The sequence below is a fragment of the Anser cygnoides genome, chromosome 10, assembly GCF_040182565.1.
Source record: "Anser cygnoides isolate HZ-2024a breed goose chromosome 10, Taihu_goose_T2T_genome, whole genome shotgun sequence".
NCBI classification, from domain to species: domain Eukaryota; kingdom Metazoa; phylum Chordata; class Aves; order Anseriformes; family Anatidae; genus Anser; species Anser cygnoides.
Genome location: NC_089882.1, coordinates 18,914,247 through 18,929,964, shown reverse-complemented (window position 1 = coordinate 18,929,964; position 15,718 = coordinate 18,914,247). Strand labels below are relative to the sequence as shown.

General features: G+C 56.5%; 1 protein-coding gene across 1 annotated transcript; it reads right to left on the bottom strand.

The window, feature by feature from the left end:
- Positions 1-2,786, bottom strand: LOC136791651 (pineapple eye protein-like). The gene is made up of 6 exons (XM_067003394.1): positions 2,411-2,786; positions 1,834-2,322; positions 1,480-1,642; positions 1,274-1,389; positions 1,069-1,182; positions 1-919 (listed from the first exon to the last, which is right to left on the bottom strand). Exons 2-6 carry the CDS (start codon positions 1,980-1,982, stop codon positions 19-21), a joined length of 1,443 nt encoding a protein of 480 aa, XP_066859495.1. The 5' UTR covers positions 1,983-2,322; positions 2,411-2,786; the 3' UTR covers positions 1-18.
- Positions 2,787-15,718: the final 12,932 nt, after the last annotated feature.

Below are 15,718 nucleotides of genomic sequence, written 5' to 3'. Positions count from 1 at the left end.
TGGGATTGGCAGCAAGCTTTATTGTGATGGCGGCTGGGGACTGGAGCCAGGACGTGGGGCTGGAGCACGGCTGCTCCCGTGGCGTTGTTCAGGCCGGCCGTAGGGATTTGGGGCCCGATGTTGTAACCGGGAGCGGCTTCGCATCCGGACTGGCCCGGCGTGGCTGGAGCGGCTGCTGCGTTCAGGCACCGGGGAATCGCTGGAGGACCCCGGTGCCGTTTCGCTTTCAAAGCTGCTGCTGCTGCTGCCCTGAGCACTGGGGGTTGTAGCACGTCTGCTCCCACGCCGTCTTTGGGTCTGCCTCTGGGTATTTGGGGCCTGATGTTGTAACGGGGAGCGGCTTCTTGTCCGGGCCGTCCCCTGCTGGCTGGAGCGTCGTCTCCGCCTAGGCCCTGGGGATCCACTGGGGGACCCCGATGCCGCCCCCCTGGCAGATCTGGTGCTGCTGCTGCTCCCAGCACCGTTTTCTGGTGCGTGGCTGCTCCTGCGTCGTCTTCGGGGCCGTCTCTGGGGATCTGGGGCTGGACATTCCAGCGGTGAGCGGCTTCTTGTCTGGGGTTGCCCCCGCTGGCCGGCGGGGAGTCTGCCTTCGGGCACCGTGGGGCGATTGGAGGTTCCTGGTGCTGTTTCAGCGTTAGGGCTGTGAGTGCTGCTCTCAGCACTGGTCTCATGGCGTCTTTGGGGCTGGTTAAAGGTGTCTGGTGCCCAAAGTACATGGCGGATCGTCGCCTGGTCTCTCTCCTGCCTTGTACTGTCAGTCACCGGGATACCTTGTAATGGCCCCGGTGCTGCCTGGCTGCTGGTGCCCAGGCCAGCGCACCTGTCGCAGTCCCAGGTGCCTGTGCTGTTGGTCAAGTTGGAGCAGCGCCGGTGGGTGCCTTCGGCAGCACAGGAGCGGCACAGGAGCAGCTGCCAGGGCCTGGGGAAGCAAAGAGTTGTGGGTGTGAGGACAAAGTGTCTGAGCCAGGGAGTGGCTGGCACATCCCTTGTGCTCTGTCCTGGCTCCCCCAGCATGTGCTGAGGCTGAGGACGTGGGCAGAGCCCCAGATGGCTGCTGAGGCAACTCACCCCTGTCCCTCCGCCTGCTCCCTGCCTTGTGGGTAAAGGCATTCCCCGACAGTACAGCGCCGGCGCCTCTCTTGCAGCGATGCAGAGGCGTTGTTGTTCTCCCAGGTTGGTCCTCTGCAAGAGAAGGGAGGGAAATTGTCCAGTCCCTGGCCATGCGCAGCGCTTGTGCCCTCGTGTCTAGAGAGCAGGGCAGAGGGACACCAACCTGACTGGGACTTGGATCCCTCGGATCCCCATGATGCACAGTTCTGAACGAAACTCCACCCTGTTTCTGCAGATGGGGCACTTGATGTGGACATTGTCTGTGTGTATGGCCATTTCCTGCAGCAGAAACACATGCGGTGAGAGGTGAGCGGGCCCTGGTGCTGCTGAGCACCTGCCGTGCGCGCAGGGTGAGGGGAGGGCTCCTACCTGGATGCAGCCCCGGTGGAACCAGGCGTGACTGCAGGCTGGGCACACCATGGTGTGGTAGGACTTGCTGTCCCCCACAGGGTCCATGCAGATGATGCAGATGGTGTCCTGCTCCGGAGCTGCCTGCACTGCCTGCTGAGGGCGGTGCTCCCAGCAGAAGGACCTGGCGGGGAGAGGGAAGGGAAGGGCAAGGTGAGAAGTGCTGGGCCTGCCGCGGTTGTGGCGAGGAGGGCAGAGGAACGTGAAGGAGCCCCAGGCCCATCCAGGCTCTGGCGCTGCCTCCGGCTCTGCCAGGCTGCTGGGAAGCACCAGCGTGGGGTCCTCTCTTGCTTGGCTGCTGCTGGCAGCCCTTACCTGTACTGCCCAAAGAACTGGGTGACGCATTCTCCCTCCGAGGCGCAGGGGAGATGGAAGCTGCGTTCACAGCCTGTCTCCGTGCAGGTGATGGTGGCCCCTCGCTCGCCACAAACGAAGCATTGCTGAAAAGAACACAGCAGCCCCATTAGCACCAGGCTCGATGCCGCCACCGCTGGCCCCACACCCCTGGGCAGGGCAGGGCACAGGGTGCGGGCGCTGCTGGGTCACGCTCTGCAGACCCCCCTGGCGGACAAGGCTCGTCTGCCAGAGCAGCAGTTTGTCCCGGAGCAGGTTGGAAAGGCTGGCATTGCTGCCTTGGGGTCCAGGCTAAGCTCGCGGGAGCATCTCCTGGCCCAAACCTCCCTGTTCCCATCAGGTCCTCACCTTCTGGGATGCCCGCTTGATTGCGCGTCGGATGTCGTCAGGACGGTACCCCTCTATGTCTTCGCGCATGCTTCCACGCCGTGAAAGGCTATCCACAAAATACTGTAGAAAAGAGCAGGATCTCGTTAGGGGTCATAGTTGAAGGGACCGTCCCTGGTGGGATGCTGACGGGAACCCTGGGGGAACTCACCAGGCAAAACGCGTGGGCACAGAGTCCATTCCTTTCGTGTCTGGGGCCGCAGATGTTCGGGTCAGCATCTGCCCGGCCACACAGCATGCATGCTGGAGGGGAGAGAGCAAATGGCACAGCCATTGAGCACCTTTGCGGGGCCAGGTGTCCCTGAGGGACTGTCCCCAAGGGCCTGTTCTGTCCCTGCCATGCTGGCTGATGGGCAGGGCCAGAGGCTGTGGAGGGGAAGGAGGCACAGCAGGCACAAGGGTCCCAGCAGGCACCCAGAGCCCGACCTGGGCCCCCCCTGCCAAGGAGCAGAGGGGCCCTGCCCCGGGGTGGTTGGGGAGCCCCTGCCTGCCCCTGCCTCCCCTCTCGGCCACAGGCAGCCCCCCCAGCCCCTCCCCGCCCTCCTGTGGGACGGGATACTTTTCTCTCACCTTGCTCCCTCGAGTCGGGAGCCTTCCGCTTCATTTCAGACATGGTGCACTTGGACAGCGAGCACTTGGAGAGTCACTGCCCCAGCGGTGCCGGGGTTTCTCCTCCACACGCTCCTCTGCCGACCCTGAGGGAGAAGCAGGACGAGGGTGAGTCTGCAGCACGGCCCGAGGTGTGCAACCCCTCCTCCCTCGGCAGCCCCGGGCAGCCCCCTCCTCCCTGCCCTCTCCCCAACTCACCAAATCGCACTGAGGCGCGGCCCGAGCCCAGCAGCCTTTTATATGCTCCTCGCCCCCGCGGGTCGCCATGGCCAGCCATTGTGACATCACCACCGCACGCCCCCCGTTTGGGCAGGGACGCCCAAAGCTACCTGGCACCCGCTGTGACAGAGCCCCCGCCTCACAGGGGTGGCTGGGGGTGCCACGCTGGGGCCTGGGCCCTCGGCACCCAAGCAAGAGGGTGGCCGCTCTTGCAGCCGGCACAGGCTCAAATGCCGGGTCCCGCGACACGCGGCGGAGAGGAAGGATTGCTTCCCTCGGCCTGCTGGCAACGCTCCCCGTGCCACAGGCAGGAGCGGAGATGTCCCTCGGACAGGGCTGCAGCCCTGGAGTGGCGGCGCCTGCACCGCACCTTTGGGCCAGCATTGCCGCCCTCCGGGAGAGCCGCAGGACACCTGGCGTTTGGGTCACAGCTTGCTCCCTCTTCACGTCCTTCTCCTACAGAGTTTCTCGAGAGCAGGGTGAGACCAGAGCTCGTTGTCTCCCCCAGACATCAGCAAGAGACGTTACAAAGCCAGCGGTCTTAATCGTCTTTACTGCAGTTGACAGTCCAGTCTGAGCCCTGACTCCTTTCGCCAGCTCTCACCATCAGGGTTCAAAGCCTCCTAAATAGAATCACAGAATCGTAGAATCATTAAGGGTGGAAACGTCCTTCAAGATCATCTGGTCCAACTACCCCTACTACCAATGTCACCCACTAAACCATGTCCCTAAGCACCATGTGCAACCTTTCCTTGAACACCCCCAGGTGACTCCACTACTTCCCTGGGCAACCCGTTCTAATTCCTGACTATTCTTTCTGAGAAGAAATTGTAGTGGGCTTACTTGGCAAGTTCTGGTAGCAGGGGCCCATAGGGGTGGCTTCTGTGAGAAGAATCCAGAAGCTGCCCCATTTTAGATAAGGGCCCTGCTGCTGTCCAGAGCCAAGCCAATAAGCGACGTTGTTTGCGTCTCTGTGAGAGCATATTTAAGAAAGGGAAAAAACTGCTGCGGAACAGCAGCTGGGAGAGAGAGAGGAGTGAGAAACAGCCTTGCAGACCCCAAGGTCAGTGAAGGAGTGGGAGGAGGTGCTCCAGGCACCACAGCAGAAGTTCCCCTGCGGCCTGTGGTGAGGACCATGGTGAAGCAGGTTGTCCCCCTGCAGCCCACGGAGTACCACGGTGGAGCAGGGTTCCACGCTGCAGCCCGTGGAAGAGGCCACGGTGGAGCAGGTGGACCTGCACTGAAGCAGGCTGCAGCCTGTGGAGGACCCCCGCCAGAGCAGATTGCGGGCCGGAGCCGCAGCCCGTGGAGAGGAGCCCACGCAGGAGCAGGTGACCTGGCAGGAGCTGCCGCCCGTGGGGGGCCCAGGTTGGAGCAGTGTGCTCCTGATGGATGGACCCCGTGGTACGGACCCGTATCTGGAGCAGTTCTTGAAGAGCTGCTGCCTGTGGGAAGCCCACGCAGGATCACTTTGGGAACGACTGCATCCCACGTTGGAGCAGGGGAAGAGAGTGACCGAGAAGGAACGGCAGGGACAAAGTGCTACAGACTGACCACAACCGCCATTCCCCCATTTCCCTGCACCGCTGGGTTAAAGAGGTAGAGGAGGGTGGATGGGGGGAAGGTGTTTTGGGTTTCTGTCTTTTGTTTCCCACTTCTCTAGCTTGTTAGTAATAGGAATAATTCTTAATGTCTCCCTTCTCTGAGTCTGTTTAGCCTGTCACAATAATTGTTGAGTGATGTCCCCATTCTTATCTCAACCCTTGAGCCCTTTGTATCGTTTTTTCTCCCCCTTTCCTATTCAGGAGGGGGAGTGAGAGAGAGGCTGCGGTGGAACTTGGCTGCCCACCCGAGAAAACCACCGCTAATTTCCAAACTAAACCTCTGGCGCAACTTGAGGCCATACTTTCTAGTCCTATCACTAGTTGTCTGTGAGAAGAGGCCGACCCCTAGCTCCCCACGACTTCCTTTAAGGTAGATGTGGAGAGCAGTAAAGTCTCCCCTGTGTTTTCCGTGTTAAGATCCCACTTTCGGATCCAAAGCTGACAAAAGAGCAAACATTAGCTGGGGTGGGTACGGTAAGCCCCCAAGCCACCACGACAACACAACCCTTCCCGTCACCCAACCCCCCTCTAACCCCTCATATTTACAGTACTTAAAATGGGGAGGGAGGGGGCTTTCCTCACAAATAAGGCTTTGCACCTTAAAAATGCAGCTCTGCACCTTACAGTGCACCTGGGGGCCCTAAAAATAAGGCATTGCGCCCTGAAAATGACAGCCTGGGCCGTAAAAGTGAGGGTGTAAGCAATAAGAAGCCAGCTTTGTCTCCAGAGAGCAGTCTCAGGGCCCTGAACAAACGGGCTTGGTCCCTACAAAGGAGCCCCTGGGCCTGCAAACTGAGGGTTTAGGCGATCAGAAGACGACTTGGGATGCCAAGCGGATGTTCTGGAGCCTGAAAAGAAGGCTTTGGAGCCTAGAGAGGAAACAGGGGGGCTTACTAATGCGGCTTTGAAGACTTAAAATGGGGAGGGAGGGGGAGCGTGGGGAGGCCTGGTCGTCAAGGTGAGGCTTTAGACCTGGACCCTGGGCCTTTGGAGTCTCTGGCTCACGGACTGGACCCTACAGTGATGCTTCGGTCCCTCCAGATGGGTGTTTGGACCCTTAAAGGAGGCTTTGGGCCCTCAAATTGAGGCCTTGTCTCCTAGCGTGAGGATTTGGGACCTGAAGAAGCGGGGTGTTTCCTCACAAATAAGGCTTTGTACCCTAAAAGGCAGCTCTGCACCTCACAGTGCAACTAAGGGGCCCTAAAGATAAGGCATTGCGTCCTGAAAATGACAGCCTGGGTCATAAAAGCGAGGGTGTAAGTAATGAGAAGCCAGCTTTGTCTCCAGAGAGCAGTCTCAGGGCCCTGAACAAACGGGCTTGGTCCCTACAAAGGAGCCCCCGGGCCTGCAAACTGCGGGTTTCGGTGACTGTGTTGGGTCTGTCTAGGACGGAGTCACCTTTCCCTGCAGCAGCCCACACAGTGCTGTGCTCTGCGGTCGTAGCTGGAGCAGCACTGGTATCACTCCAGCGTTGTGTCTATTGCTGCATAGTGCTGGCACAGCATCAGGACTCCCTCCAAGCCCCCAAGAGCCAGCAGGCTGGGGGTGGGCAAGTGGTGGGGAGGGGACATCGCCAGGGCAGCTGACCTAAACCAACCAAAGGGATATTCCATAACACCTGATGTCACACTCAGCAATAAAAGGGGGGCTCTCGTGGGGGAGGGGGCTGTCCTCCTGAACAACCGCTACGCGTTTTGAGGCCCCGCTTCCCAGGACGTGGCCGAACATCGCTCGTTGATGGGAAGTAGAGAATAACTTTTTTTTCTTTCTCTCTGTGCTTCCGCGCGGCCTTATTGCTTCTTTTGTTTCTTTTTTCTCCCCATTCCCTTTCCCTTTAATTAAATCGTTCTCATCTCAAACCTCGAGCTCTTTGTGTTGCATTTTCTCCCCCTTCCTCTTTGGGGGAGGGGGGGGTGGAGTGAGAGAGCGGTTGTGGTGGAGCTCGGCTGCCCACCCGAGTAAAACCACCACAGTCCTTTTTGGCACCCAACGTGGGGCTCGAGGGTTGAGATAACAGCAGAATTGATTAAAGTAGTTATAACTAACATACTTGCTAGTCACAATGTTCGGTTTGCTGTTAATATTTTTATTGTATTGTATTGTTATTGTATTGTATTGTTAATATTTTTATTGTATTATTACATACAACATAGTCACACTAGTGACTATGACACGAGACACTAGTGTGACTATGTTGTATGTAGTCCGTTCTCTGTTCTCTTTTTTTCCTCTATATCCGATCGGAGAACGTGTTGAAATCTGTGTTTGGTTTCTTTATCATGCTGTGCTGTAACATGCTGGCCTTCAGTTTCGTCTGGTACTCAGGCCCTGTATTGTTATCATTCTGGTCTCCTGGAGATTATCTTTTTGGATATATTAAGAATTACACCGCCTTCTTTTTCTCCCCTAGTAGTCAATTTGTGAATAATATCGGGGGTGGTGCCTTCTTCTTCTCTCCCTGTGGGCTAATTGCAGCAGCCTTTGAGTATTTTGGATACCCTTGGTCGGATGTTATCCTCCTGTTACTAGTTCTAGTGTTTTTCTTCCTCCCTAAGGTCAAACAATTTATTAAGAATATCATCCAAGGACCTGCCCCGAGACAAAGTAGTTGTGGGTGGCAAGGTGTGTGGGGGGATATGGGCAGGTACGTGTCACGGTTTTCTCCTCCGATGGTTCTTAACTTCACTCCTGAACAAGTGCAAAATCCAAGAAAACTGGTAGAACGTTTGAAAGACGTACGCCCTGACCCTGGCAATACCAGAGAACTCCATCAGCTTGCTGCACTCTGCTGGGGTCTGGCTTACGCCTATCAAATGTCAATTATCACTGCCCAGCACCCTCAAGGGGATAGGGAGGTTTCTGAATTTGACGACGAGATAACACAGACTGTGACCACCCCAGAGGACCAACCACCTATGGTATCAGTCGCCCCTATAGGCAAGACAAAACAATGGAAACGGAAGTCAGCTCGTTTAGTAAGGGAAGAAGCTCCTCCTAAGGAGGAGGGAGAAGAGAAAAAGGCAGGCAGCTCTAAAGCAGCGTCATCACAACAACATCAGGGAGAAGAGACCGAAACCATAAATGAATCAGAAACCACTTGATCTCTATCCTTAAGCGAGTTGCGAGAAATACGAAAGGATTTCAGTGGTCATCCAGGTGAGCACATCCTCACCTGGCTGCTTCGATGCTGGGACACTGGGGCCAGTAGCCAACAACTAGAAGGCAGTGAAGCCAAGCAGCTGGGATCCCTCTCTAGAGAAAGGCTCATTGATAGAGTAATTGGGAGAGGGGCACAGGTTCTCAGCCTCTGGAGGCGACTCCTGGCAGCTGTGAAAGAAAGGTATCCCCACAAGGAAGATATTGTATATCAAGTAGGCAAGTGGACCACTATGGATAAAGGTATCCAGCACCTGTGGGAATCAGCTGTGCTGGAGATGATTTATAGTGATTTGGACAATGCCCAGACACCTAAAGACCCTGATGAAGTCCAGTGCACAGCATCCATGTGGCAGAAGTTGGTACGGGCTGCACCCTCATCACATGCCAGCACACTGGCAGCAACGGATTGGGAGGAGGGGATGGGGCCAACAGTGGATACTATGTCCAACCAGCTTCATAAATATGAAGAAAATCTCTCTGCCCCAGTACGGGCCTGTATTTCAGCCGTGGAGAGACTGTCCCAATGGTTAGAAGAACACATAAGTTCCTCCTCACCTAGATGGAAGAATCTTTCAGCCATTAAGTGCCAGCATTCTCCGGCTCAAGCAAGGGAGAATCCAGGACGCACACCACGGGGTACCTTGTGGTTTTATTTACGTGACTATGGGGAAGATATGAGGAAGCGGGATGGTGAACCGACATCGGCCCTAGCTGTTCGGGTACATGAACTGCGGAAAGATACAGCAGCAAGAAAAGAGGCCCCTAGGAGGATCGCTGCCCCAGTTTCTGTTGGGCAGTCCCCCAGAGGCAGTAGAAGGGCTAGTATTACTCCTGACCCTGACGAAGAGACCTCTGCTTCACATTTGGAAGAATTAATTGACAGATGCTCCAACCAGGACTAGTGGGGCCCTGCCTCTGGCCAGGTAGAGGAGAGGGACAACCGGATTTACTGGACTGTGTGGATTCGATGGCCTGGCACACCAGAACCGCAGAAATATAAAGCTTTAGTGGACACAGGCGCACAGCGTACCCTAATGCTGTCAGGCCACCAAGGGGCAGAACTCATCTCTACCTCTGGTGTGACAGGGGGATCCCAAGAGCTAACTGTGTTGGAAGCTGAAGTGAGTCTAACTGGGAATGAGTGGCAAAAGCACCGTATTGTGACTGGCCCAGAGGCTCCGTGCATCCTCGGCAGAGACTACCTCAAGAGAGGGTACTTCAAGGATTCAAAAGGGTACCAGTGGGCTTTTGGCATAGCTGGCTTGAGTACAGAGAAGATTAAGCAGCTGCCTACCCTGCCTGGTCTCTCAGAAGACCCTTCTGCTGTAGGATTGCTGAGGATTGAAGAACAGCAGGTGCCAATTGCGACTACAACTGTGCACCGGCGGCAATATCGCACCAACCGAGACTCCCTGATCCCTATCCATGAGTTAGTTCATCATCTGGAGAGCCAAGGAGTGATCAGCAAGACTCACTCGCCTTTTAATAGTCCTATACGGCCAGTGCAAAAGTCTAATGGCGAGTGGAGGCTAACAGTGGACTATCGGGGCCTGAATGAAGTCACGCCACCACTGAGTGCTGCAGTGCCAGACATGCTAGAACTCCAGTATGAACTAGAGTCAAAGGCAGCTAAGTGGTATGCTGCAAAAGTGGTATGCTACAATCGATATCGCTAATGCATTTTTCTCCACCCCTCTGGCAGCAGCATGCAGACCACAGTTTGCTTTCGCTTGGAGGGGCATTGAGTACACTTGGAATCGACTGCCCCAGGGGTGGAAACACAGCCCTGCCATTTGCCATGGACTGATCCAGACGACACTGGAACTGGGGGACGCTCCTGAACACCTGCAGTACATCGATGGTATCATCGTGTGGGGTAACACAGCAGAAGAAGTTTTTGAGAAAGGGAAGAAAATAATTCAAATTCTCCTGAAAGCTGGCTTTGCTGTTAAACAGAATAAGGTCAAGGGACCCGCACAGGAAATCCAGTTCTTGGGGGTAAAATGGCAGGATGGACGTCGCCACATTCCGATGGATGTGATCAACAACATAACGGTTATGTCTCTGCCAAGTAGCAAAAAAGAAACACAAGCTTTCCTAGGCCTTGTGGGATTTTGGAGAATGCATGTGCCAGGCTATAGTCAGCTTGTGAGCCCTCTATATCGAGTGACTCGGAAGAGGATCTATATCGAGTGACTCGAAAGTGGGGCCCCGAGCAACAACAGGCCTTTGAACAACTCACACAAGAAATAGCTCATGCAGTAGCCCTTGGGCCTGTCCATACCGGACCAGCTGTGCAAAACATACTTCACACTGCAGCTGGGGAGCATGGGCTCACCTGGAGCCTCTGGCAGAAGACCCCAGGAGAAACTCGAGGTTGACCTGTGGGTTTCTGGAGCCGGGGCTATCGAGGATCAGAAGCCAATTACACCCCAACTGAAAAGGAAATATTAACAGCATACGAGGGGATTCGAGCCGCTTCAGAAGTTGTTGGTACAGAAGCACAACTCCTCTTGGCCCCACGGCTACCTGTGCTACATTGGACGTTTAAAGGGAATATCCCCACTACACGTCATGCAACCGATGCTACGTGGAGTAAGTGGGTAGCGTTAATTACACGGCGGGCTCGAATGGGGAAACCCAACCGCCCAGGAATCCTGGAAGAGATCATGGACTGGCCGGAGGGCAGGGATTTCGCAGTGCTGACAGAAGAGGTAACCCACGCTGAAGAAGCACCACCATACAATGAGTTGCCAGAAGACAGAAAGCAGTATGTGTTGTTCACTGACGGATCCTGCCGTGTGGTAGGGGGCCATCGGAAGTGGAAAGCTGCTGTGTGGAGTCCCACATGACAAGTTGTGGAGGCCATGGAAGGGGAAGGTGAGTCGACTCAGTGTGCAGAAATGAAAGCTATACAACTGGCCCTAGAGATTGCTGAAAGAGGAAAATGGCCAGTACTGTATCTCTACACTGACCCATGGATGGTGGCAAATGCTCTGTGGGGGTGGCTGCGGCAATGGAAACAGAACAACTGGCAGCGCAGAGGTAAACCTATCTGGGCTGCTACCCTGTGGCAAGATAGTGCTGCCCGGGTAGAAAACCTGGCTGTAAAGGTACGTCATGTAGATGCTCACATGCCTAAGAATCGTGCCACCGAAGAACGTCAGAACAACGAAGAAGTGGATCGAGCTTCGAAAATTGAAGTAGCCCAGGGGAGTACATACCGACAGTCCTTCCGGAAGAATGATAAGAAATTGGAAAAATAATTGGCCTTTTGGAAAGGCCCCTTTTGCGTCTCCTGCACCCAAGCTACTCTGACTACTACCTGTTACTGTTACTAAGAGCACAGTCCAAACGCTTCTTAAACTCTGACAGGCTTTGTGTCACGACTACGTCCTTGGGGAGCCTGTTCCAGTGCGCGACAACCCTCTCGGTGAAGAACCTCTTCCTGATATCCAGCATAAACCTCCCCTGCCACAGCTTGACACCGCTCCCTCGGGTCCTGTCGCTGGTTGCTAAAGGGAAGAGATCGGCGCCTGCCCCTCCACTCCCCCTCGTGAGGAAGCTGTAGGCCGCGATGAGGTCTCCCCTCAGCCTTTTCTTTTCCAGGCTGAACAGATCAAGTGACCTCAGCCGCTCCTCGTACGTCTTCCCCTCTGGGCCCTTCACCATCTTCGTTGTCCTTCTCTGGCCACTCTCCAACAGTTTCACATCCTTTTTGTACTGTGGTGCCCAGAACCGTACACAGTACTCGAGGGGAGGCCGCACCAACACAGAGTAGCGTTGCAGCGCTGTGATCACCCACGTGTGCCACTGGGACGGAGCATGTCCAGAGTGCATTCAGCAGCCTGCTGTTCACTATCCCTTGTGAAAAAGGAGAGAAAAGTAAGCTTCAGGAGTCAGGAGGTAAACTCACACCATTCATTTCAAGTACAAGCAAAAAATTGATAACTACAGGAAAACAACCTTCCAGGTTGCAGATCAGCACGGGGGAAGACAGCTTCAGGAAGCCATTTACCTTCTCACTGTCTTCACTGACGGCCCTAGACACCAGCATTATGGAGCGCATCTCCGCAACAGGGGGCTCCTTCCAGTTTGAGCTGCTCTCCAATGCAAGTGGGAGGCTGTACAGTCGTCCCCTCGCGTGAAACTACGTACTCAGGAACGCTGCTCTGCTACTTCCAGATAAAGTTACTTCAAAAGCTGGATGTGAGGACCCAATTTCATTTCCAAGGAAAATAAAAATAATAATGCCACCACTGCACTTCCTGATGTCCTGCTTGTACCTGGAACGTTCTCTGTAGCTACTACATCTCTTCACTGTGCTGGAGAAGATGCGGGGACAGAGAGGCTCGCAGACACAGCTCATCTAGGCTAACTCACAGCCTCCTTAAGGCTGTATGCCTCGCAGTAGCTTTCCTTGTGCAAAACAATCCCTGGTGCCCCACAAAGCAGCTTGCCTTACTTGTGGGTGCCACGGAGCCCTCAAATACCAGCCTTGCGGTCTCACAAGCAGGATTGTGCCGGGTTGGCCGGTGCAAGAGCAAACGGACTGCCCAGCAGTATCATCGTTTCCGAGGAAAGCATTAATCCGAGAACCCGAGAGGCCGTCTGCCCTGGAAGAGGAACTCCCAGAGTCCGATGGGACAAAGACAGGCAACACCACGCGACATGAGTTTCTGGCGGAGTCCTTCGTTCTGCAGGAAAGGCCCTCCCAAAATCTCGCCTCGGCTCAGGGATTCACTCGCTTTCTGCCCCACCACGCCTCTCTCAGCACGGCCACTGTCACTGGAGGCAGTCGATCTCAAGCGAGGCGAGGGGCGCTCACCGCGCTCCACAGCGGTCCTGCTTGTGCGAGGCGTGTACAGCCCGTACCTGCGACCTTGGACTTCTCCGGCTCAGTGCTCAGCCTGTAGTTCTTCCTTGAGAGAGCAGGCCCAGCACCTCGCGACGTCATTCTTCACAGGCACCGGTGCCAGAGCGGGCATAAGACAGGCAGACGCCTCGACCCAAACCTGCTGGGGAGGATGCTGCCGTTAAACTTGTCCCTTTCTTGCAGGCTCACGAGCGTGGCCTGAGCAATCCGGATAAGCCGAAGCCGAGTCCTTGCGCTAACGGCAAGGCCATACAAGAGCCCAAAGCCGGCTGCCAGCCCTGCTCTCACCTGTCCCACCTCTTGCCAGCCCCGACCTCCTCTCCAGTGCTGCAGTGCTGTGATCACCCACGTGTGCCACTGGGAAAGAGCGTGTCCAGAGTGCTCGTCCCCGCTGCCATGGGCTCCCCTGCAAAGCAAGCAGCCTGGGGGAAGATGGGCGAGGGGAGCGGGGAGAGGCTGGCTCAGAACTGTATTGGGCTTGGGGGCTGGGGATTAGGGCCAGCACTTGGGGCTAGCGCATGCCTGGTTCTGCAGCGTGTTCTGGGCTGGCTGTAGGGATTTGGGGCTGGACGTTGTAATCATGATCGGGTTGTCCTCTGCTCTGGTCCAGGGTGGCTGGAGCCGCTGCTGCTCTTGGGCACTATGGAGCTGTGGGGCATCCCCACTCCTGTCAGTCTGAGGGTGCTGGAGCTGCTGCTCTCGGGTACCAGGGAGCCAAGGAGGGCCCCAGTCCTGCCTGGCTGGCGGTGCTGGGGCTGGTGCTGCCCGACGGTGGGGAGCCTCAGGAGGACCCCGGTGCCGCCTGGCTGCTTGCGCTGTTGGTGCTGCATTCGGCAGCTAGGTAACAAATCGTCTTGTTGGTATTGCTTACATCACCCTCGGGGATTAGATGCCCACATCGGTGGCGAGCAGAACCTGTGCTTGAAACATCTTGGTATCTACCTTATTTTGTCGTACCACTCCCCATTATTCCAAATTGTCAACAGCAGCCTTGCGAAGCCCATGCATGTGATAAGGCCCCGTGGTGCGTTATGATGCCCAAGTTCAACGTGGGTGGGGACGGCAAGGAATTGTAACTGCGTGCAATTGTGGTTGTGCAACAATCACACCTAAGCATGGTTTTCACTTGGATGTGGGAGATGCAAGCTTGTATCGTACTGATTCTGACCTGAAAACTCATGGGCCTGCGCTAATGAATGCGCAGTTAGAAACAGAGGGGTGTTTTAATGGAGAGAAACAGAGGGGTGTTTTAATGGAGTGCAACTTTGGAATCTCACAGGGAAAGTTCATACTACAATTCGTCAAAGACACTTTAATTTCGTGGCTCCTAACTCTACGTGCCATAGTCTACAGGGTGACGGTTGGCTAATAACTGGGACATGTGCAGCCCAAACGACACGTCTGGCTGTGTAGATCGTAACCCCTTCTGGACAATGTGATTAAGCCAAACGTGCTTACTGGAATTGCGTTGCTTTCCTAATCAATCTAATGGGGGGGAGGGAAGGAAGCAGGGAGACACGGCTTAGTCGTGCGAGTGAGGCTGAAGCCGACGCGCGTGTGATCTCTCAGCACAGATGGGATTGGCAGCAAGCTTTATTGTGATGGCGGCTGGGGACTGGAGCCAGGACGTGGGGCTGGAGCACGGCTGCTCCCGTGGCGTTGTTCAGGCCGGCCGTAGGGATTTGGGGCCCGATGTTGTAACAGGGAGCGGCTTCGCATCCGGACTGGCCCGGCGTGGCTGGAGCGGCTGCTGCGTTCAGGCACCGGGGAATCGCTGGAGGACCCCAATGCCGTTTCGCTTTCAAAGCTGCTGCTGCTGCTGCCCTGAGCACTGGGGGGTTGTAGCACGTCTGCTCCCACGCCGTCTTTGGGTCTGCCTCTGGGTATTTGGGGCCTGATGTTGTAACGGGGAGCGGCTTCTTGTCCGGGCCGTCCCCTGCTGGCTGGAGCGTCGTCTCCGCCTAGGCCCTGGGGATCCACTGGGGGGACCCCGATGCGCCCCCCTGGCAGATCTGGTGCTGCTGCTGCTCCCAGCACCGTTTTCTGGTGCGTGGCTGCTCCTGCGGCGTCTCGGGGGCCGGCTCTGGGGATCTGGGGCTGGACGTACCAGCGGTGAGCGGCTTCTTGACTGGGGTGTCCCCTGCTGGCTGGAGCGTCGTCTCCGCCTTCAGGCCCTGGGGATCCACTGGAGGGACCCCGATGCCGCCCTCTGGCAGATCTGGTGCTGCTGCTGCTCCCAGCACCGTTTTCTGGTGCGTGGCTGCTCCTGCGTCGTCTTCGGGGCCGTCTCTGGGGATCTGGGGCTGGACATTCCAGCGGTGAGCGGCTTCTTGTCTGGGGTTGCCCCGGTGCTGCCTGGCTGCTGGTGCTGCTGAGGCTGCTCCTTTCGGGTGCTGGGGAGCCACGGGAGGGCCCCAGAACCTCTGGACTGGAGGTGCTGGGGCCGGCGAGCCCCAGATTGCTACTGGAGGCTGTAAGGGGAGACAGGAAGGTGAGTGGGATGGACTTCCAGACCCACGGCAGTAGAGGCTCTGACCCGTCCAGGGTCAGAGAGACTCTGGCAAGGCTGCCCTGAGCTCCTGCAGCCAGGCCTGGCCTGGCCACAGCCCAGCAGCATGAGGCCTTTGCCACTTACCAGTGCCCAGGCCAGCGCACCTGTCGCAGTCCCAGGTGCCTGTGCTGTTGGTCAAGTTGGAGCAGCGCCGGTGGGTGCCTTCGGCAGCACAGGAGCGGCACAGGAGCAGCTGCCAGGGCCTGGGGAAGCAAAGAGTTGTGGGTGTGAGGACAAAGTGTCTGAGCCAGGGAGTGGCTGGCACATCCCTTGTGCTCTGTCCTGGCTCCCCCAGCATGTGCTGAGGCTGAGGACGTGGGCAGAGCCCCAGATGGCTGCTGAGGCAACTCACCCCTGTCCCTCCGCCTGCTCCCTGCCTTGTGGGTAAAGGCATTCCCCGACAGTACAGCGCCGGCGCCTCTCTTGCAGCGATGCAGAGGC

Bases quoted from the DNA above. Each gene is read 5' to 3' on its own strand.
- LOC136791651 (XM_067003394.1), bottom strand. From the start codon at position 1,982: ATGGGGCTGCTGTGTTCTTTTCAGCAATGCTTCGTTTGTGGCGAGCGA. The intron at 1,390-1,479 runs GTAGGAGCCCTC...TTTCTGCTGCAG, and splicing joins TCCACCGGGGCTGCATCCAG to GAAATGGCCATACACACAGA. The intron at 920-1,068 runs GTGAGTTGCCTC...TTGCTTCCCCAG, and splicing joins GAGCAGGCGGAGGGACAGGG to GCCCTGGCAGCTGCTCCTGT.